This window comes from Trifolium pratense, linkage group LG1 (assembly GCF_020283565.1).
Source record: "Trifolium pratense cultivar HEN17-A07 linkage group LG1, ARS_RC_1.1, whole genome shotgun sequence".
NCBI classification, from domain to species: domain Eukaryota; kingdom Viridiplantae; phylum Streptophyta; class Magnoliopsida; order Fabales; family Fabaceae; genus Trifolium; species Trifolium pratense.
This window is the reverse complement of record NC_060059.1, coordinates 51772102-51796044: the sequence shown is the minus strand read 5'-3', so window position 1 is coordinate 51796044 and position 23943 is coordinate 51772102. Positions and strand designations below refer to the sequence as shown.

At 31.7% G+C, this 23943-nt stretch overlaps 2 protein-coding genes across 7 annotated transcripts in view; one reads left to right on the top strand and one right to left on the bottom strand.

Moving 5' to 3' along the window:
• The window catches only part of LOC123921729 (VPS35 endosomal protein-sorting factor-like), a 44238-nt gene that overhangs the window by 10597 nt on the left and 9698 nt on the right, over nt 1-23943 (top strand). The window contains exons 1-11 of one of the 6 annotated variants that reach the window (XM_045974400.1): nt 1877-2015; nt 3017-3047; nt 3139-3270; nt 5161-5440; nt 15042-15242; nt 16651-16681; nt 16773-16957; nt 18472-18631; nt 21136-21232; nt 22507-22676; nt 23429-23595. In XM_045974400.1, coding sequence (XP_045830356.1) covers nt 15168-15242; nt 16651-16681; nt 16773-16957; nt 18472-18631; nt 21136-21232; nt 22507-22676; nt 23429-23595 — 885 coding nt within the window. In that variant the 5' untranslated portion in view covers nt 1877-2015; nt 3017-3047; nt 3139-3270; nt 5161-5440; nt 15042-15167. Of the gene's footprint in view, nt 1-1813; nt 2016-3016; nt 3048-3138; nt 3271-5160; nt 5441-14526; nt 14751-15041; nt 15243-16650; nt 16682-16749; nt 16958-18471; nt 18632-21135; nt 21233-22506; nt 22677-23428; nt 23596-23943 lie in introns of those variants that run through there. The other 5 variants (XM_045974408.1, XM_045974384.1, XM_045974392.1 and 2 more) reach the window with 5 other exon arrangements.
• On the bottom strand, nt 5880-10493 carry LOC123921780 (CCR4-NOT transcription complex subunit 9-like). The gene is made up of 7 exons (XM_045974459.1): nt 10335-10493; nt 9373-9444; nt 8622-8711; nt 8375-8417; nt 8084-8190; nt 7159-7254; nt 5880-6175 (listed from the first exon to the last, which is right to left on the bottom strand). Exons 1-7 carry the CDS (start codon nt 10491-10493, stop codon nt 5951-5953), a joined length of 792 nt encoding a protein of 263 aa, XP_045830415.1. The 3' UTR covers nt 5880-5950.

The window sequence follows — 23943 nt, the reverse complement described above, 5'->3', positions numbered from 1 at the left end:
CAAGAAATTAGCATTGGAAATTGTAGCGACCATGGCATTATTGTTAATTTTTTTATATTTAGGCTTAAATTCAATATTGGTCCCCTTATTAAAATTATTTTTATTATGTTTTGGTCTCCATTATTCTTTGAAGTGAATTTTATGATGTGACAAATGTCTTGCGGATACAACAATTACATATGTCATTATTCTTTATGGAGTGGTGATATTCATAATCGGAAGGTTTGCATGGTTGCTTGGGATTCTATTTGCACTTCTTTTGATATTGGCGGGTTAGGGCTCAAATCTTGGAAACAACTCAATAATTCTGTAATTTTACATCTTACTCAGTATTTTATTTCAAGCATTGGCCATTGGGCTGTTTATACCGCACTCGCTTTTTGTGGTGTGGTATCCCCATCGATTATTATATGCAAAGGGTGATGTCATGAGCAGTTGTCTTTTCAAATGTAGTCTCGAGCGGAGGAACTTAAATTAGAGGTTATAACTACGCCTATTAGTAATCGTTACGGTTATTTTCACAGCAATTGAAATGGGAAGGGACTTGAAAGGACAATACAACAAGACACATATTTAATTCGAAAATAGTACAGAAGTTATGAAAGTACATTCGAGTAAAGGGATAAATTCGGAAGTTGTTATACTACGATATTGACATCTAGTACGAATTTTATTGCTACCCTAACTAGATAATGCTTCGAAAAAACATCCTTGAAGCAAATCTCGAACATTGTTCCAGATTTTTGCAATGGCATGTGTCTTGTTACCAACAACATTGAAGTTGAGGAGAAATTGAACTATTTCCTCAAAAGGATGGAAGAAGTTAAGCAAGAATTAACTAATCCCCGAAAATGTTCCTCTATACCCCGTCCCCATTCCCCCGCTTTAGGGAGTATTCTTCTTTCATCCCCATCTACGCGGAGATCCATCAACTTTTTTTAAAAAAAGTATCAAATTTCTATTATTTTCAATCAAACTAGTTATACGAAAATAGTAAAGTTTAATTATAAAACAAATAAAAAAAACTTAAAAGATTAATGTGAGTTTTGTGACAGTAATAAACATCATATATAAACAAATGTATACCCATATTTGTGAAATCATAATTAAAAATTATTTATAAAGTACTTAAATATACATTTATTAATGTTATTTTATTAAAGTATTCAGGGACGAAGTCTCCGCGGGGCGGAGGGTAAAATCTGGTCCCCATCTCCAAACCTCTCTCGCGGGGACTTTCTCCTCCATCCTTATTCCCACGGGAAAAAATTCTCCATCTCCGGGTCCCAAACGGGACAATTCCTGCGGGGATCCCCATTTGCGGACGAAATTGACATCCCTAAAAGCAAAATCATGTATACGAGGAAATGTGACCCTAAGAAGTGGCTACTGTAGCTTAAGTACTCACCATATACTTATGCTTCTCAACAATGTATCAAGCTGAAAAAACTCATACTAATCGAGATTAAGTTTGGTGATCGGACGAATTTACACGGATTTTTGAGTCTATGGGTGACAAATAATGAGTAAAAACGATTAAACACCGTGTTCGATTTTGAAAAATTACACATGTCCTTAACTGAACCCGGCCGAGGTTGTAAGATCACAAGTCTTTTTTGTCTAAAATAAGCAAATACCTAAGAATCGTTTATTCAATGTTCTTGAGCATAGTAAACAAATTATGTAAAATCTGAGGTCATTTTGATAAATGTTCATAAAATTGTAATTATAAACTGCAAACTTTATAGACATTGCACTTGTGAGTTGTGACACACTGACAATCTTCAATTATCTGTTGATATTCTCTGTTTAGGTTAAAGTTGTTGTGGATGGTGGAAATGCTGATTTCTTTGACCACACTGAGAGGAGGAATTGACAATGATGCAAAGGCTACCCCTCCGGATCCCGAAAGCTTGAGTGAAGTTTCCAGTGATCAGCCAATGAAGGAGTGGACCTCTTTCAGGAGACTACTAATGCAGAGGTTTCCTGTCTCGAAAATGGTTTCACTTTCTTCAGTAAGTTTCACTGTATTTCCTTTTTCTGGTTCGTATTAAATTTTAAAGAAGGTGCTACATATATCATGGCAGTATCTGAGGTTAAATGTAGTATGTACCATGCAAGGGAAACATATTTTGTAATGATAATATAGACACTTCATATTGAATTTGAACATTCTTAATTGACAGCCGTTAGATTGACATATGAATTTCGACCCTGCCAGTGAGTTAGGGTCAACCGCCGTGGATGTCTTAGAATTAGGAGTTGAGCCTAACTCAACTTTACAAAACTGCCTTGTAAGGTGAGGATTGCCTCTACTTATAATTTATAAACCCATGTTCAGGCTATGTCACATCCAACGTGAGGCTCTTAACAATTTGGATAAACCTCCTGCAAGGGACATTCTTTCTTTCGATATCTTTGTTGGGGCTGGATATTTTTCTGTTACACAAGTATAGAGCTTTCTGATATTGTTCATTGGTTTCTATGTGAGAAAAACACTGTTTAATTGGCTGCATTGATGGATATTATCAAATATTTTTAAGGAAGAGTTTTACCTATCATTAGTAGACTTGCAAATGCTGTGACTGTGAGTAAGTGATGTGCAAAATGTAAAGCCTGACCAAAATCACTTCAATTCTTATTAAGTTTATGTAGCTCCTTAGAGGTATTTTTGAATTTCATATTTCTAAATTTACTCTTCAGCTCTTTGTCTGAAACATGGTAGTATATGGTAGGTAAAACTTCCCTTATACCTAGCTGTTTACCTGGTGCTCTGTTGGAAAATTTTACAATTTTTGAAATATTATTACGAAGGGTAAGATTTAGCTGTTGTTAGTTACTAACTTACTATAAATATTAGTTGAATGAATTGCCTTTGCTATTCTTATAGACTAGATCGTAACGTAAGCATCAGTAAATAATCCGTTAATCTGTTGTATTCTAAATCCAGTTTTGATCCTTTATCTATAATCCTTCAGTTTCTTCATTATCTAATTATTTATTTTTCAAATTACAGATGCCTGATGTTTTAATGAGAAGTGGAAAATGTATGCCAAATTGCCAATATCTTTTACATTGGTTTTTAATGTTTTGTCTTTTATTTATCATCATTTAGTTATGTGACGTCCCAATTTTCAGCACACGACAAATCTTCAACAAGTATACACTTGGAGGAACTAGATGATCCGCAGACTACATGAGCTCAAAGATGAAATTACCCGTTATTGGCTTGGTGATGACCGCGTGACATCCTTAAAGTTATCTATAAAGGTGACCTTTGATGTATTTAATCATTTATTTTGCAAATTAGTTGTAAAAGTTAATTCATTCTTTTTTGAAACCCCAAAGAAAGATAACATGTTTGTTTTCTTCTAGTTGTTCCTTCTAGCTAGAATATATTTTATGTATGATGCTCATTTAATTGATTAACTCGAAGGTTTTATCTAGTAGGTTGTCCGCTATTTGATGCTTTTATATGGTATTTTACTTTTTTTTAGATACTCTAGTAGAAGTTAGGATATGAAAATACGAGATGCTTCTTTTACTGTTAATAAGTGTTGGATCCGTCTTACATCGTCTACGGATATGACATAAATAGTGCTTATAAATAAGGCTTAGGGATTCTTAACCATACATGCCGGTTTTGTGAAGTTGAATTAATCTCTGAGCCCAATTTCTAAGACTGTGTTAGAGCTTGTGCTAAAATAAACTCCGTTGTTGGGCAGCCGTGTTTGTCCTTGCTCTAGGCCCAGGGGGTTTGTTTGTTAAGTCTCACCGCCTAGAGATATGACTTAAGTAGTGTCTGTCATACTTAAGTCAAGTTCCTGGTCAATTGAAATCAAGTCCCAAAGGGTTTACTCATATAAACCCATTTTATAAATAAATTCATGAAGTAAAATAAAACTCATTATTAAAGTTAAATTATACACGTTTTGGTGGCTAAAGGCCAATAATGTTCATCTTGGCACAAACTACCACTTGTGGTGGTCGAGCCCGTTTGTATGTTTGGGCATTGCCCAAACTTTTGATTCAATGTACTATTTAGAACTGTAAAATTCTGCGGTTTTGTCTGGCACATCTTGTGCTAGGCAAGCTCTCTTTTGATGCTAATATATTCCATTTTTGCTTGTTCAAAAAAAAAAAAAAAAAACTCGTTATAATACTGAATGTATAAAATTATGGTCCATAGACATTGAACAGTATGCCAACTTTATATGTTTATATGTATATTAGAATTTTTTTTCTTCATTTTCTTTAATATACCTCAGTGTACCCGTAGCCTAAAGTTTAAAAAATTCGTTGTACCTTGTTTTTGGTTGTAGAATATAAGATACGGACAATATTTATTTCAGTGTCTATTATTGCAACATTTTTACAGGTACGCTAATTGTTTTAATTATATACTCCTTCCGGTCCTTTTTATAAGGAACACTTAGGGCAAAAAATTTGGTCATTTTTATAAGAAACTTTGACAAATTTTCAAATGTTTTAAATATTCAATTTCACTTATACCCTTATTTATTATGAGAGAGAATTTAAAAATAAGTAAATTAGTTGAATAAAGAGTAATTAAATAAGGGTATATATGGAATAAATTTAAATTTATAAGAGTATTAAATGAAAATAATTATCTGTGTGATTTTTTCAAATTGTTCCTTATAAAAAGAACCGGAGGGAGTATTATTTACTTGTTGACTTTCTTTGCACTAGTCATTCTTGTAAACTTCTTCCACTGTTTCGTTATTTTTCTTTTATTTTCACCATTCCAATTAAAGTGGTAATTGGATTTGACGCAGTAACTGCGTCACATAATTACTGCAGTTAGCCATATGATTTAGATCAATGGTTGATCCTTGAACTGTGTTATAGCTGATGTATAATTTGAGCCGTCAAATCTCAAACCAACGACTGTGATTAAAATAGCTTGTATCTTGAACAACACCAGATCGAAATCCACAAAAGTGGCATTATGTTGATGACGGACACTTAGAATTAAAATGTTATGGTACAATTTTATTTAGAAGTTGTTTTAAATAGTTATAGTCCACTCTAAATTGACTCGAAGTACCTAAAAAAATGCAATTTTTCATGATTTTTCTTAAATGCTTATAAGTTGTCCTACATTAACCATGAAATGACATTTTTATTTTTATTTTACAGGAAATATTTTCGACATATCCTGTACTTTCAACTCCAGATCTTACTCCACAACAATCAGCTGGAGTATGCAATGTACTTGTCGTACTTCAGGTGAGATGAATTTGTCCTAATAGATTTTCTATCTTGTTAAAAGTGTCCATACACAAATATTATAAGTGTCCACACACAAAATATATATATATGAAAAATATAAAAATTAACACCTCTAAAATTTCTTTCTACTGTTTTTTGTTAAAGTGTGTGGCATCCCACCCTGATACAAAGATATCATTTCTGAAAGGTAAAGTCAAGTTTCTTATCCATCTTAATTACTCAGAATTTCTTATTTATTAGTGATGATAAATACAAGGTGAATTCTTTGGCATTATATTATCATGGTTTTTGCACATTAAAATCCATATTTGAAGAAAAAATATATTAGTTTTTTTATAATTCACATTTACATTTTCTTATTTGCAGCTAACATGCCTATATATTTGTATCCCTATCTTCGCACAACAAACAATTCGGCACATTAAAATTTTAATTATTTAGTAACAGAAAATTTAAATTTTAATCCAATACTGCTTTAAAAACTTAACTTTTGAATAAACCATATCATATCTTAACATAGGAAATCTTATAATATCAAACCATAGAATATCATATGTATCACAATAAGTACTTATTTAAAGGAAACAAATAAAAGTCACAACTCTCAAACAAACATGTCTAGAAGATAACCAACCAACCCTTCTTTAAGATATTATTAGAAGTTTATAAAGAAGGGAAATGGCATGAATGGAAGCACTTAAGATGGTGGTGGAATTGTTTTCGGCAAAAACATTACTTGTTTTTCCGAGAGATAAGTATAACACGAAACCAACAGCTTCACAAGCCTCGATGAAGGTTGATTCTGAGCTTTTGCCAACATGTCCAAAGCTCCGATTACTGCATGATAGCGTTCTGGTATAACACAAACATAAGCCATACCAACGTGATCTGACAGAATTTTCTCAACAATAAAAGTTGCTACCTGTAGTGATAAACAAATTTTATTAAGTAACTTTTATATTTTCTACACTCATCACAAAACTGTAAATTTGTCAAACAATTAAGCCCTATTTATAGCATAGGTGCTCTTATGAATAAGCTATTTCTATAACAGAGGATAAAATAAAGTCAAACTTTTTCCGTATAATCGATAAATTGTTTTCATAAGATTAAGCTATCCTGAAGAGCTAATGGAATTAAGCTAAAATCAACTTATGTACATGTCATAAGCTGTTTTTATAATTTCTCTAAAAGAGTGTCACAACTCAGAAGTATTTATACCGATAGATAAGTCCAAATATGGCAATCAACGCATACCACAGAATGCAGTTAGAAACTCAAATCTTGTGATAGGAATATCGACCCTAGTAAAAATGAATGCAGATTCCATGCAGTTGCAGCCTTGCAGTTCCTGCTTTCGAGCTGCCAGTCGGGCAATATAGATTTCAAGATTTTTGATTAAAACTAAAAAACTGATTTTGAAATCTACATTGTCCGATCATAACCCAATGACCAGTGATATAGATGACTGCGTGAATGCAACATTCTTTTGGTTGCGGGGAATCCAAATTCTATAAAAATCAAACCTATTATGCCACTTCAAAATAATTTTGTTGAAACTTCAAAGTATATTTTTTACTAAAATCGTCATGTTGACTCATTGTGATTCCACTATTTTCACCGCAAATCCAAACATTTATAGGAGATCCATAGTGCTGTTCACTGACTGCTACTAACATTTTCTATCCCATAACAAACTAACCAATAACTACTAACATTTGCCTATAAAAATCTTAATAGTAAACAAGCTTAGACTTACTGTAAAGGATTTCATATTCTTCAACTTAGAGATACGAAATATATTGGAATAAAGAAGATAGATTTCATACCCAAAACAAAGTGTGGAGCAAAGAAAAAGAAGGAAATAGAAATTATATTGTAAAAAATAAGAATCGAAAAACTTACAGTTTTTGACAGTTCTCTGCCAACATCAATACTTTGGAGGCACAGCGGCATGACTTCACTTGCCAGAAGGAAATCTATGGCTTCTCTGGTCTTAACCTGCAAATATCATGTCAATTGGTTTTTCTTGGAGGAAACGAGATTTGAGAAATCATTAAAAACAACTATAAGGAATCACAGCATGAAGATTCATTAAAACAAACAAAAATATATATATTTTGAACAATTCAAGAAAAAGAGAAAATAAGCTTCCTAATCCACTAAAATTTGATGAAGAACGAAAAAAATTACAAAAGCAACATCTCTTTCAAATGAAAATACAAAGTAAATAAGGCATGTCTCGAAAATTTAAGAGGTGGAATTAGTTTTACTATAAGACTCTAAAGGACAAAGGGTGACTTTTAATTTGGGCTATAAGGTGAAATGATAGGAAGATCATGATAAAGAGATATAGATAAAGGATGGGGGGAAGCCTGATTTGTCGTCTGATGTCTAGATACTCTTCGACTTATAAAAAATATAGGAAGATCATGATAAGAAAAGCACTTTATGAGTTCTATTCCGGCAAACAACAAGAACATCGTACAGACAAATTGTTAACAACTTTAAAGAAAATAATTTCACAAAGTGTACACACGAGCTCCTGTCAACTTAGTTGAACTCACGGGACCGAAGACTTATCTGTACCAGAAGTGTTCCAAGTATGTTTGGAGAGTGCAAGAAAGAAATGATCAAGAATTTCAACATGATTGATATTGAATTGATGGCTATTTATGTTAATGGCATATTAAGTTATTTCCATATATGATTTTTTATGGCAATATTTTTGTCACACTATTTTTATATTTATTTAAACATATTTTCTTTCCAACACAAATTTCAACATAAAAATTATTCACATAGTAATCAAGTCAAGTGTATCAAATACCTTCACGGTTGCAGCAATGACTCCAAGACTAGCAAGTCTCAAATCCTCATATGGTGCCGAATTGTTTGTTGTGCGAAGATAGGGATACAAATATATAGGCATGTTAGCTGCAAATATGAAAAGTTAAATGTGAATTATGAAAAAGACTAATACGTATTTTTTTTTTCAAATGTGGATTTTAATGAGAAAAAACCATGATAATATAATGCCAAAGAATTCACCTTGTATTTATTATCACTAATAAAATAAGAAATTTATCGTAATTAAGATGGATAAGAAACTTGACATTACCTTTCAGAAATGATATCTTTGTATCATAGTGGGATGCCACACACTTTAACAAACACATGAGAAAGAAATGTTAGAGGTGTTAATTTTTATATTTTCCAATATATATATATATATATATATATATATATATATATATATATATATATATATATATATATATAAGTAAAACAACAAAGAAGAATGTATAATGTTTGTGTGTGACACTTTTATCAAGCTAAAAAATCTAGTCAAGATAAATTCATCTCACCTGAAGTAGGGCAAGAACATTGCATACTCGAGCTGATTGTTGTGGAGTAAGATCTGGAGTTGAAATTACAGGATATATTGAAGTTATTTCCTATAAAAAAGAAAAATGTTATTTCATGGTTAATTTAGTGGTTAATTTAGGACAGTTTATAAGCATTTAAGAAAAATCATGAAAAATAGTATTTTTTTTTTAAGGTACTTTGAGTTTTTTTTTTTTTTGTTGTTGATATTGAACTCACACACATAAAGTGGAGTGACCGGGATTCGAACCCCAGTCCTTGACGTCCGACACTAGCAATTTCGGCATTTCTGTCATTTGAGCTAGGATTTGTGGACGCTTTGAGTCAATTTAGAGTGGACTATAACTATTTAAAACAACTTCTAGATAAAATTGTACCATAATATTTTAATTCTAAGTGTCTCATCAACATAATGTCACTTTTGTGGACTTAGATCTGCTATTGTTCAAGATACATGCTGTTTTTAATCATAGTCGTTGATTTGAGATTGGACGGTTCAAATTACATATCAGCTATAACACATTTAAAGGATCTCAACTGTTGATCTAAATCGTACGGCTAACCGCGATAATCGTGTGACGCAGTTACTGCGCCAAATCGAATTCCCACTTTAAATGGAATGGTGAAAATAAAAGAAAAATAACGAACTGAGGAAGAAGTTTACAAGAATGACTAGTGCAAAGAAAGTCAACAAGTAAATAATACTGTATATTGTTAAAACTATTAGCGTACCTGTAAAAATGTTGCAATAATACCAAAAGAATTCCACAATACTGACGCGAGTTCTTGAAATAAATCTGTCATCTGCAATATAAAATAACAAAAAAAAAAATATAGAAATTCATTTGTTAACACTAGTGTACGAGTAATCATTGCCAAGTACTAACAACATTGTAACATGAAATTTCTAAAATCAAAGAAAACCTTTAATTAAGCACAATAGTAATCAAAGTTTTCTTAGATATAGATTTGATGCAATCAATAACATTGCAATCAATGATATCTATTGTATGATTTGTCAAAGTCACATTGTTAATGCATTGATTATATCTAATGACAGGCTTGCAAACTATATGGATGAAATGAATTATTAATTTTAATGAATTATTGATAAAATCTAAAATTATTTGATATGTTATTGTAACCGGCAAAGATTAAGAGTTTATGAATTTTTATTGAACACCCTTAATTTTAACGGATCTCAAAAACATATCAAATGATGTTGATTTTCTTAAAAATGAACATGAACGATCTATATGATATAAGTTTTCAATCCAATGATGAATTTTGTAAAAAAAAACATATTCGTTAAAGCGTTATTGAGCGGTGTAACATCACCCAAATATTACACATGTATAATTTGATCCCAATATAAAACCCTAATTAAGTTTTTATTTTTCTCACAATACACAAAAAATTTAGCTTTTTGAGTGAATTGTATTCAGATCTCATCCTAATTCTTACGAAATACCAAAAGATAATATTAAAATTGGAACCAAATATTGTTGTATCGAGTCTAATAAAATGGGGCTACTCTCAGACCATTGATAGAGCTTACATTTAATATAATGTTTGACAACTATTCGAGAAGTTGGCTATGATACGATCTTACTTGTGGGTTTAATGAAAGATGTCAAACATCAAACATATATAAAAAATAAAAATAAAAAATCGAAAGATGGATTGATACGAACCTTGGAAAGCACAGTAAGAGCATTTTCTCGTAGATCGGGATTGTTCAGTTCAATTACAAGACGTTTTGCGTACATCATCCTGGTGGAATTAATGCTGGAGGAACTGGAATTCGATTTATCTTTCTTCATAGAGGGTGATTGAGGGGGGAGATTCGCCATTGATGGGTGGTATTGATATGATAATTACTCGGATTTATCTTGGATTTGAGTTTTATTTCTCTACGCAATGATGTAACAATGTAAGTGACAAAATGGTGAGCGAGCAAGTGTGTCAATATGGAATGAAAATCCAACACGTGTTCCGCATGCCAGTTGGACTACCTAGTCACTATACACTATAATAACAAGATGATGCCTATGCCTATGTAGTCTCACGAAAATAAATTTGAAAATTAAGAAACCAACATTGGAAATTGTAGAGACGGTTAATTTTTATTTTTTTTAATATTTAGGCTTAAAAGAAAGTTGAAATTCAAGCAACTAGCGTTGGAAATTGTAGTGACCATGACATTGCTCTTAATTTTTTTTTAATATTTAGGCTTAAATTCAATTATGGTCCCTTATTAAATTTATTTTTATTATGTTCTGGTCTCCCATTTTAAAAACAGTTTTTTGGTTTTGTATTTCAATTTTGTTTTACTTTTGTTCCTCCACCCTTATTTGAAGTGAATTTTATGATGTGACAAATGTCTCGTTGATACAACAACTACATATGTCATTATTCTTTATGGAGAGGTGATATTCATAATCGGAAGGTTTGTATGGTTGCTTGGAATTCTATTTGCACTTCTTTTGGCGGGTTAGGCCTCAAATCCTCGAAACAACTCAATAATTCTTTAATTTTACATATTACTCATAATTTTATTTCAAGCAATGGCCATTGGGCTGTTTTTACTGCTCTCGCTCTTTGTGGTGTTATATCCCCAGCGATTATTATGTGCAAAGAGTGACGTCTTGAGGAATTGTATTTTCAAATGTAGTCTCGAGTGCAGGAACCTAAATTATAGGTTATAACTACGCCTATTAGTAATTGTTACTGTTATTTTCACAGCAATTGAAATGAGAAGGGACTTGAAAGGACAATACAACAAGACACATATTTAATTAAAAAATAGTACAGAAGTTATGAAAGTACATTCGAGTAAAGGGATAAATTCAAAAGTTGTTATACTAAGATATTGACATCTAATACTAATTTTATTACTACCCTAAGTAGATAATGCTTCGAAAAAACATCCTTGAAGCAAATCTCGAACATTGTTCCAGATTTTTGCAATGTCACGTGTCTTGTTAACAACAATATCGAAGTTGAGGATAAATTGAACTATTTCCTCAAAAGTAAGGAAGAAGTTAAGCAAAAATTAACTAATCCCGCTTTGGGGAGTATTCTTTCATCATCCACATCTCCGCGGAGATCCATCAACTTTAAAAAAAATTATCAAATTTCTATTATTTTCAATCATAAAACAATAAAGTTTAATTATAATAAATTTTATCAAATTTATATTATTTTCATCATCAACATCTCCGCGAAAATAATAAAGTTTAATTATAAAAAAATAAAAAATAAATAAAGATGATGTTGAAAGTATTTTTTTTTTCTTAAAAGATATCATTTTTTGTGTTTATCTTATATTTTTTTTCTAAATAATAGTTTTTTTTTGTATTTATCTTATATTATTTTTTTAATTTTTTTTAGTGAAATCTTTTATATTATAAGCTTGTATACACAAGCAAACCCTAAATCCTAATTTGTTTTCTCTCGAACCAGCAACTCTTCGGTTGCAAGGCAATATTTTCAACCACTATGGCAAGTATGTCAATTGTGATTAAAATTATGTGTAATAATTGATAAGCACCATCAATTTTAAAAGTATATCATCTCAAAATTATTGTTGACTATATTATTCATCACAAAATATTTTTATGTCTTTCCTGATCAATGATTTTTTTTCTACCGGATCATAAATTTAGAGAATAATTATCATGTGAGATTTAAAAAGTTATTATCACGTGTGATTTGGAAAGTTATATATATTCTCATACTACAACACCTTCAACAATATTGAAATCTATTAAAAAAAAAAAACATCTTTCACATTTCAATGTCTCATGTAACCTTGCTTATATCACTTTTTAAATTATTTATTATGCAGTTTATTAAATTGTAGTTTTTTAAAATTGGAAAAAGAATTTTGTCAAAAAAAAAATAATGGAAAAAGAATTGATATTTTTTATAAATACCCTTTATTTTTAAGTTAATGTATCCAAACATAAATCAATTATGTTTAACTCACTTTTAACCAAAATCAAATCTATCAAACTCAATTCTGCTAAATCAATTTTTTTTGCAATACAACCAAACACAACCATAGTCATATCACTAATCACATTAATTATTTTGATTTTAACATTGCAGATTTAATATTAACCGATGATCAATTGTTACAATATGCACTAACAGATATTGAGATGATGCTACGTAGTTGTGGGAAGAGTTTAAAAGATTATCCTCCAATGCCTAGAGCAGACACATCATTAGTTCCTGATATGCAAAATAGTTTAATACACGACGAATTGAATTATAACAAACAATCATTAGCTGAGGAACATGTTAGATTGATATCAACTATGACTTCAGAGCAACGTAAAATATATGACACAATCATGACAAGAGTTAAGGAAAACAAACCTGGTGTGTTTTTTTTTTATGGTTATGGCGGTACAGAGAAGACATTTATCTGGAGGGCCATGTCAGCCGCATTACGCTCAAAATGTGAGATAACTTTAATAGTTGCCTCAAGTGGGATTGCTGCATTTCTTATACCTGGCGGTAGAACAACACATTCAAGGTTTTGTATTCCTCTAAATGTTGACGAGTTTTCAACATGTACCATAGTTCCTAAAAGCCCTTTGGCGCAATTATTACAAAAAGCAAAGCTCATTATATGGGATGAAGCACCAATGATGCACAAACACTGTTTCGAAGCTGTTGATCGAACTTTAAAAGATATTATCAAGTCTGTTGATGAAAAAAATAAACACATTCCCTTCGATGGAAAAGTTGTTGTTTTTGGCAGAGATTTTAGACAAATTCTACCAGTAATATCCAAAGGTACAATGCTAGAAGTTGTTCATGCTACTATTAATTCTTCGGTTCTTTGGAATTTTTGTGAAGCTTTAATATTAAGTAAAAACCTGAGACTTCTCGGTGGTGCTTCGAATGCAGATGTTGAACAAAGAAAAATGTTTTCTGAATGAGTTTTGAGTGTTGGCGATGGAGAAATTGGAGATGACAACGACGATGATTTAGAACTTGACATTCCATCAGATTTATTGATTCCAAATTTAGGTGATCCTCTTGCTTCTATCGTTGAAAGCATATATCCCCAACTATTACAAAACATGAACGATATAGCGTATTTCCAAAATAGAGCTATACTAGCTCCTAAAAATTCAATAGTCGACACAATAAATGATTATATGTTGGATTTAATTCCTGATGAAGAAAAAACATATTTGAGTTATGATACTCCACTCACACAAATGTAGACGGTCAAACAGTGGATGATGTTCATACTCCCAAATTTTTTAACACGATTTTTACGTCGGACTTCCAAATCACAAGTTGAGACTTAAAGTTGGAGTTCTAGTTATGCTATTAAGGAATTTAAATAAAAAATTAGGATTATGCAATGGAACAAAACTTATTATTACGAGATTGGGAAAACGTGCTCTTGAAGGAAAATTTATTTCAGGAAGTAATATTGGTGATCAGGTTTTCATACCTAGATTTTCTCTGACACCATCTGACGTGAGAATTTCTTTTAAATTTCAACGGAGACAATTTTCTATAATGATTTCTTTTGCGATGACTATTAATAAGAGTCAGGAACAATCTTTAAAGCATGTTGGGATATATCTTCCGTCGCCAATGTTTTCACATGGTCAGTTGTATGTTGCAATTTCAAGGGTTACTTCTAGAAAATGATTAAAAATATTGATCATCGATAATGACGGTGAAGATACGACTAAGACTTCGAATATTTTTTCAAAATTATTGTTGAACTATCGTTTAATGTTACTCAACTTTTTTCATGTTACATTATTGAAATTATCATATTTTATTTAATCATTATATATCTTACAGTTAGTAGTTATATTAAATATATAAAACTTGTAACATAATTTCGGAATTTTCATGTCGATCGATTTTAATATTAGTAATAGATTCCCACACCGAAAAATCACAGTGCCAACGAGCAAACACCGAATTCTCCAGCTCTGATCGCTGAATGCTTCCATTTCATGGAGTTCAGACTTCGCAATTACATAACTGAGAATCAATCTCACGCGCTTCCTCGTCTACGCGCCGATGCTCATCCTCTTTCTCCGCCACCTCAACCGCTCGCACAGGTCCTACTCATTTCTTCTCGTAATTAGATAATGTTTATTCAGTTCACAGATTCGTTATTTGATTTCGTTGAGTTAGGATTTTAGATACTTCTATCGGTCTAAAATAAGCAAATACCTAAGAATCGTTTATTCAATGTTCTTGAGCATAGTAAACAAATTATGTAAAATCTGAGGTCATTTTGATAAATGTTCATAAAATTGTAATTATAAACTGCAAACTTTATAGACATTGTACTTGTGAGTTGTGACACACTGACAATCTTCAATTATCTGTTGATATTCTCTGTTTAGGTTAACGTTGTTGTGGATGGTGGAAATGCTGATTTCTTTGACCCACTGAGAGGAGGAATTGACAATGATGCAAAGGCTACCCCTCGGGATCCCGAAAGCTTGAGTGAAGTTTCCAGTGATCAGCCAATGAAGGAGTGGACCTCTTTCAGGAGACTACTAATGCAGAGGTTTCCTGTCTCGAAAATGGTTTCACTTTCTTCAGTAAGTTTCACTGTATTTCCTTTTTCTGGATCATATTAAATTTTAAAGAAGGTGCTACATATATCATGGCAGTATCTGAGGTTAAATGTAGTATGTATCATGCAAGGGAAGCATATTTTGTAATGATAATATAGACACTTCATATTGAATTTGAACATTCTTAATTGACAGCCGTTAGATTGCCATATGAATTTCGACCCTGCCTGTGAGTTAGGGTCAACCGCGGTGGATTTGTCTTAGAATTGGGAGTTGAGCCTAACTCAACTTTACAAAACTGCCTTGTAAGGTGAGGATTGCCTCTACTTATAATTTATAAACCCATGTTCAGGCTATGCCACATCCGACGTGAGGCTCTTAACAATTTGGATAAACCTCCTGCAAGGGACATTCTTTCTTTCGATATCTTTGTTGGGGCTGGATATTTTTCTGTTTCACAAGTATAGAGCTTTCTGATATTGTTCATTGGTTTCTATGTGAGAAAAACACTGTTTAATTGGGTGCATTGATTGATATTATCAAATATTTTTAAGGAAGAGTTTTACCTATCATTAGTAGACTTGCAAATGCTGTGACTGTGAGTAAGTGATGTGCAAAATGTAAAGCCTGACCAAAATCAATTAAATTCTTATTAAGTTTATGTAGCTCCTTAGAGGTATTTTTGAATTTCATATTTCTAAATTTACTCTTCAGCTCTTTGTCTGAAACATGCTAGTATATGGTAGGTAAAACCTCCCTTATACCTAGCTGTTTACCTGGTGGTCTGTTGGAAAATTTTACAATTTTTGAAATATTATTACGAAGGGTAAGATTTAGCTGTTGTTAGTTAGTTACTAACCTACTATAAATATTAGTTGAATGAATTACCTTTGCTATGTGTTTGTTTCAAGGTTAGGAATAATATTCCTGGGAATATATGGGTTGGAATAAATATACCCATGTTTGTTACAAGGTTGACATGAAATTATTCCTGGATATGAAGTTTCCTTGGAATAAAATAACTTCCAATAACTTCTCTTATTCCCATGATTTTATTCCCAAGGAAATGGGTGGGAAAGAAAAGTTCCCATGAAAATGTGCCTATAGAAGAGTTTCTCTACATTTTAAATAACTTCCAATAACTTCTCTTTTACCCACTTTTATCAGTAATTCTTAGGAATGTAGTTAATATGAACCAAACATGTTTTTTTTAAAATACCTGGGAATAAAGTTCCCATTATTATTTCCTGGGAATATGATTCCTGGGAGTAAAATTAACAACCTTGAAACAAACGCCCCCTTATAGACTAGATCGTAACGTAAGCATCAGTAAATAATCCGTTAATCTGTTGTATTCTAAAACCAGTTTTGATCCTTTATCTATAATCCTTCAGTTTCTTCATTATCTAATTATTTATTTTTCAAATTACAGATGCCTGATGTTTTAATGAGAAGTGGAAAATGTATGCCAAATTGCCAATATCTTTTACATTGGTTTTTAATGTTTTGTCTTTTATTTATCATCATTTAGTTATGTGACGTCCCAATTTTCAGCACACGACAAATCTTCAACAAGTATGCACTTGGAGGAACTAGATGATCCCCAGAAGTTTGCAGACGAGGGTGTGAAGGTGATTACTTGGCAGGAGTATGTTTCTCGACTACATGAGCTCAAAGATGAAATTACCCGTTCTTGGCTTGGTGATGACCGCGTGACATCCTTAAAGTTATCTATAAAGGTGACCGTTGATGTATTTAATCATTTATTTTGCAAATTAGTTGTAAAAGTTAATTCACTCTTTTTTGAAACCGCAAAGAAAGATAACATGTTTGTTTTCTTCTAGTTGTTCCATTTAGCTAGAATATATTTTATGTATGATGCCCATTTAATTGATTAACTCGAAGGTTTTATCTAGTAAGTTGCCCGCTATTTGATCCTTTTATATGGTATTTTACTTTTTTTTAGATACTCTAATAGAAGTTAGGATATGAAAATATGAGATGCTTCTTTTACTGTTAATAAGTGTTGGATCCGTCTTACATCGTCTACGGATATGACATAAATAGTGCTTATAAATAAGGCTTAGGGATTCTTAACCATACATGCCAGTTTTGAGAAGTTGAATTAGTCTCTGAGCCCAATTTCTAAGACTGTGTTAGAGCTTGTGCTAAAACAAACTCCGTTGTTGGGCAGCCGTGTTTGTCCTTGCTCTAGGCCCAGGGGGTTTGTTTGATAAGTCTCACACCGCCTAGAGGTATGACTTAAGTAGTGTCTGTCATCCTTTGGTCAAGTTCCTGGTCAATTGAAATCAAGTCCCAAAGGTTTGACTCATATAAACCCATTTTATGAATAAATTCATGAAGTAAAATAAAACTCATTATAATACTGAATGTATAAAATTATGGTCCATAGACATTGAACAGTATGCTAACTTTTATATGTTTATATGTATATTAGAATATCTTTCCTTCATTTTCTTTAATATACCTCAGTGTACCTGTAGCCTAAAGTTTACAAAATTCGTTGTACCTTGTTTTTGGTTGTATAATATAGGATACGGACAATATTTATTTCAGTGTCTATTCAACATGATCTTGTTTTTCTGTACTTCATATATATGCATTCTACTTGGTCTACATATATATGTATTCTACTTGGTTGCCCTTATCTATAAATCCTAGGTTAGAGATCCTTCCTTGTGTAACCTGTTCAGGTTGAGATAGTTCTTGTTGCTTGTTTATATGTTTCCGCACTTGGTTTCCCATTTTTCAGATAATATAGGGATTGAAGAGCCCTTGTAAACTGATATGACATTTTTATATTTTCTTTTCCTGTGCTTTAGTCACATTCAGTAATATTTTTGATTTACAGAGTGCAGATCTTGTTTAACATTTTTTTTTACAATATTTTAATTAAGGAAAATGCTAAACAGTGCCCCCGGGGCACTAGTTAAGGATACAAATATAGAAATTTTATCTCGTAAATTGTGCATTCAATATTTTAATGATGTGAAAAGTTATTCTCTCTCATCATTAACTTTATCATTTGTTTCCTTTTTTAGTATGCTTAACTAGTGCCCCAGGGGCACTGTTTAGCATGACCCTTTAATTAAATAGAAGTGGCTTTCCAGTTGACTAACTCATATTCTACTAACTTGAGAGATTGAATGATATGATGATTTCTTTGTTTCTGACCTCAATTGTGTTGCTAATGGTTGACTATTCACATCTGAAAATGATTATTTATTTGCAGGTTACTAAGCTTATGGTGGACACGTCAGTATCCGAGTTTTATCCCACTCTATTTGTCCTTGTCACAGATATCATGGACATGCTTGGGGACCTGGTTTGGAAACGCATAAAGCAGAAAGCAGAGTTTACTGAAAATGGAGCTTCACTCTGCAACTTGGCAGGTACTTTGTCAATTATATGGCTTGTCTGCAGCATCCTTATAATTTTTTAACTTAACATTTTTGTATGCTTATGTTTTGGAGACTTGGTATTTTGTCTTTTATCATATTAAAGCATGTTAATTTGTTCAAACTATCCGCTGTTCTGAACTGGGATTTGTGGTTCCTAGTTTTTAATTAACTAGTTTAAAGATCCGTGCATTCACACGGGTCATTGACTTTAATTCGATATTTTTTTTGGTATAATTCGATTTTTAAGTTTATCATATATTAATGTAGAAAATTTATTTAGAATAAAATATATAAATTTGTTATAAAATATTTTTAAATTAAATATAAGTGAAACTATTGTATTATTTTTTGTAAAACTTATTTATCCAATTTTTTATGTTTAAGAGACAAATAATGGTCCCGTATAAATTTTTTTATTGAATATTAGAAATTTTATTAGGAATATCTAGGGTAATTTAGTAAATTTGATAGTAATTAATTTTATTTTATTATTATTATTAGTTAGTAGTAAACTTGGTAGTAATATTATTTATTTTATTTTATTTTTGATGAAAAATATTGTTTATGTTTTTTTTTTTAAAAATATAGTTATTGTTTATTTTTTTTATAAGAAATATAATTATTGTTTATGTTTCTATTTCTATATTCCTATTTTTATGTATTCAGCTTATTTTTTCTATATTCTTTCCATAATTTATTTTTATTGACTAAACTCTCTATAATCTTTTTATTGTTTTTTTTATAAGAGGGACTTTTATTGTTTTTTTGTTCCTATTTTTATGCATAGATTCATATATAATATTTTTTTTGTACTCATCTTATTCTTTCTATATTTTTTGGTATATTTTTTATTTATTTATCTTATATTTTTATTTAGTGAAATTACAATGAAGGATATAAAACTGGCAACGTGGTTAAAAACAATAAGGATAAATTAGTAACTTTGGTGATAATCGATTTTAATATATTAGTAATTAGTAATAGATAATGCATATCCAGAGTACATTTCTAGGACGAACTGTTCGGGAGAACCCGAGTTCGATTCCTGGTGAGAACAATTTTTGGCTAGGCTTTACTTACCTCGTGGCTGAACTCTGGATTATCGGGCCCCTTTCCTGGGAACCAGAGGGTTAATACAAAAAAAAAAGAGTACATTTCTAATATATACTAGTCATTGATAAAAATGTGGAAGTTCACAAATACCAGGACATTTGGTAAATATAGTTCATTTTTTCTTTACAAAATTATGTTAATAAGATAATAAAACAATTGTGAATTTTGACCCAAAAAAAATTGTGAATTATTTAATATAACATGATGATAACATAACACCTAATAAATACATAAAGTAATAAACAATAACAAAATCATGTGATTGTACATCTTATACTTGGAATTCTGGTTTATTGGCTAGTGCTATTCTTGGATAGTCAGGTTCCCGGTTCAATTGCTCTGAATTTCTTTATTTAAGTGTACACACACCCAGCTATGTTTCAGCGGGTTCAATAAGACTGATATAAGAGTGTAAGACTGATGCCAACATAGTGCTTAGCCAAACCAACCAGAACCAAATTAGTAATACTAATGTTGTCAAATAGCGGCTATAGCGTAGCGGAATTTGAACAAACCGCCATTGTTCCTCAATACGCTATTTAGTACAAAATGTTGTCAAATAGTGGCTACAGCGACGCTATAGCCCTGTAGCATAGCGAAATTTGAACAAACCCTTATCTTCCACGATCCACGGTCGACGACATCAAGTAATATTCGTTTGGGCCATGTCGATTATTATTATTTTCGAAATATTATGATTTATGGAGAGCTTCTTTTGATAAAATTTGTGTAGTAGTTATTTGTTTGTTGTTTTTAAAATTCCACTGCTTACTAAAAATAGAATTCTCAAAGGTACTTGGGTACATAAATGGCATCAATATGATAAAAAATTGCAGCAGTTTCTTTTTATTAATACAAAAATATGAAAATGTGTATGTAGTTGAAAATGCAGATGAAATAGAGTATGTATATTTGTATATGATTATGTTAAAAACTAAAATAAAATTGATCTATGTGACTGTTCCCCCTCTCCCATGTCCCTATAGTTATTATGGTTAGCAAGTATTTTGAGGGTAGGGACTATTAAAAAAAAGGATATACCAAAAATACAAATGCATTGGTATCAGATTCAAATGTTATTAGGATAAGCTGCCATTGTTGGATATCCATGCATCATAGAGAAGTGCACATATGATATATGATTTGTGGAAATACAGTTTAGGATATTTCTTATTTGGGATGGATTAACCAATTGAAAATATGTCCTAACTTCGATAAAGGCCCACGCTATCTCAAACAAAAAAAAAATCACCAAATATGTTTCCATCTGTATCACATTGAGACTACTATATACGCCATATAAGCTGATGATATGCAGGAGATAATTGGTCTTGGTTTAAATGTTGCGCTTTTTTCTTAAATATTTTATTTGATTTGCGTAGAAAACTTTGAAGCAAGTGATATCTGTGCCGATGCGAAAGAAACTTGCTATAATTGGTTCAGCAAAATTGGTGCTGTGCAAGATCTTCTTCCACGCATGTGAATTCCTTATCCCTCCCTTCCTCCTTCTATTTAATTTATTTGTTCTAAGCTTTTTATGATGAAGATAAGTTTCTTCTGTTTATGTTGGTTTGAGACTTTATGATGCCATGTTCGCCTCTATTTTCTTCATATATTCACAATTAGAATTCCTATCAACGCAGTTTTAATAGACTGATCATTGCTATGCTCATACAAAAATCATAGCCATCTACATTTCTGCAATCTTAAAGCTAAACCCAAACTCAATAAATAGCCACTCTTCTTTGCTGGTGATGCACAGCTTTGTTATATATATAAAAAATTGTGGGTGAGTGCTAACTCCTTATGCTTTTGGGATAATCTGGTTCTTGATATGGTAGCAAAGCCTCTTTGACGTTTGACTATTGCTCTATTGTTTACATGTGTTACAAGTCTCATATTTTTTTGAAGAGGATTACAAGTCTCATATTAGATGAGATATGCCCTAAAAAAAGTGTTTATAAGTGGTGGACATCCCTCGTCTTACAACTAACTCTAAAAAAGTGTTTATAAGTGGGAGACATCCCTCACCTTAAAATGATGAGTTATGCCCAATCCAAATTCTAAGATGGTATTAAAGCCTGTCTAAGAAGGTAAGCTTGCAGGAACTAGAGCCTGAAGTAGGGGGAAGTGTAGCCAAATTGACACAGTAAAGTTTTGGATGTTGGAGGTGGGAGAGAAAAAGGAATATATGGAGAGTGGAATAATAGAATGATGTAGGAAAGAGTTTGAAAGGAGTCTCTGGTATGGTAGAGCAAAGAAGGGGTCTCAGTCTCTTGGTATATTCATTGTAATTATTTTTTTATTTTATAAAATATTTATTTTAATCTGCAAGGAGCTTTGCATCCAACCCATTTTACATTGCACCATTGATGCATTCGTCCATCACTCTGTTTCATCAAGCTTACTTCCATAAATTTGTTTAGTAGCTTACAGCGAGTTGTTTCCTAACATATCCATTACTGCATCTGCATCAAGTAGCTTAAGCTTTTGTGATCAATTTTTGGATTTTAGTTAGAAATTGGACCTCTGTGGTGAATAGTTGTAAAATATGTGAATTTTGATGATAAAAAAAGGTTGGGTTGGCTATATTTTGTAGGAGATTTTTGGGCAGTGTTATAGGACTGTTATTTGCAGATATGTACTTTGTTGTGGAGTATCGTTTTCTTATATGAAATTGTACCATAGTTACTTGGAAAATTGGTACTTACTGAATGGCATGTGTTTATTGTTTATATGAAATTGTACCATAGTTACTTGGAGCTGGCAATATTGCCTTGCTGGCGTTTTCTGCTCGACCGGCCTACCGACAGTCTCCAACGCTTGGTGATGATGACAAGAGGATTAGGAGATCCAGTGGCATCGGCATATTGCCGTCTATATATGGCTCACTGTGCTCAGAAGCTTCCATCACATGACATAGGTAGTTTAGTTTATATTGTATGTCAATTCTTAGGATGTATAAAACACGTGAACCAGATGGACCCTTTTAATTGTGAAAATAAGATCTGTATGTATCCAGAGATTTTTTGGTCTGGCCTTGCATATATAATATTCAAAATGCACTAGCTCCCTAGCAAACTGCAATCCAATACGTCATATGAGATGTTACATTATATGCTCTTTGTTGTCAATACACAAATACTTTGGTTTTGAAGTGTTTATTTTTCTTCCCTAAATTACCAAATTTTATTGGCCATTGAGAATGTGATACATCTGCTGGTAAATACTTTATTTTATTAACTATTTCAGATTAAGGAGAATCTACAAATCTGGATTATTTCTCTATACTCTTCTGTGTTAAATTTTGTGCTCTTGTTTGTATTATGTGCCCTATAGTTGTGCTTGGTTGCCTATGAACGCTTCAGTGACTCTTTGATTTCTATTTTGTGCTCTTGTTTGTTTTGATTTACTGGAAACAATGAAAAGAAGGTTTAGTTGTTTTCGTTGTTTTATTATGTACAAATCCTTATAATCAAATAACTCAGTGAAAACAAGTGGTATTTTTATAACTAAAAGTGAAAACACTAAATGCATATAGAAAAATTGGAAACAGAAATGAAACACGCCCTAATTTTCTATTGGATCCCTTTTTCTCAATGGAATGCAAAGGTCACCAACATTACTCATTCTGTATTTCGGTACTTTAATGTATCTGTTGTGCAACTGGAACAGGCTATCTTGTTACATGTGTGAATGATCTCAGAGTTATTGTGACACAAATCTTAGCTGCCAATGAAAGTACTGTTGGAAATTTCAAAAATAACAAAAAAATGCAAATCAGTCTGATGGAACCAACCATTGAGTATATTATGAAGTGTCTATTTAGTGGGTTATCTCAGGTATGTGATTAAGTTAATTTTAATGTATTTTGGACAATATGACGTGTTCCTAGTCCCATACAACTTTGTTATATGAAGTATATAACTGCAATTTATTGGTTGGTATGGTTGATCTCTCATTTTAAATTTTGCTAATGCTACTCAAGAGAAAATGCTGGTTAAAACTTTGTCAAATGTGTATATAGCTACATGTTTGGGGTTCTTATCATTATTATAATGGAAAATTAAGTCCTGTGTCTTAATTTTCAATAAGAATTATTGCTTATCTTTCTGGACTGCGAGAAATGATGCTGTTTTTAACTCTAGAGTGTGGAGGGTTGAAGAGGTGGTGGAGCAGATTAAGCTTTT

Excerpts from the sequence above, each read along its gene's own strand:
- LOC123921780 (XM_045974459.1), bottom strand. The coding sequence starts at position 10,493 with ATGGCGAATCTCCCCCCTCAATCACCCTCTATGAAGAAAGATAAATCG. Across the intron at positions 8,712-9,372 it reads TTATTGCAACATTTTTACAG|GAAATAACTTCAATATATCC; the intron begins GTACGCTAATAG and ends TCTTTTTTATAG. Across the intron at positions 8,418-8,621 it reads ATGTTCTTGCCCTACTTCAG|TGTGTGGCATCCCACTATGA; the intron begins GTGAGATGAATT and ends TGTTTGTTAAAG.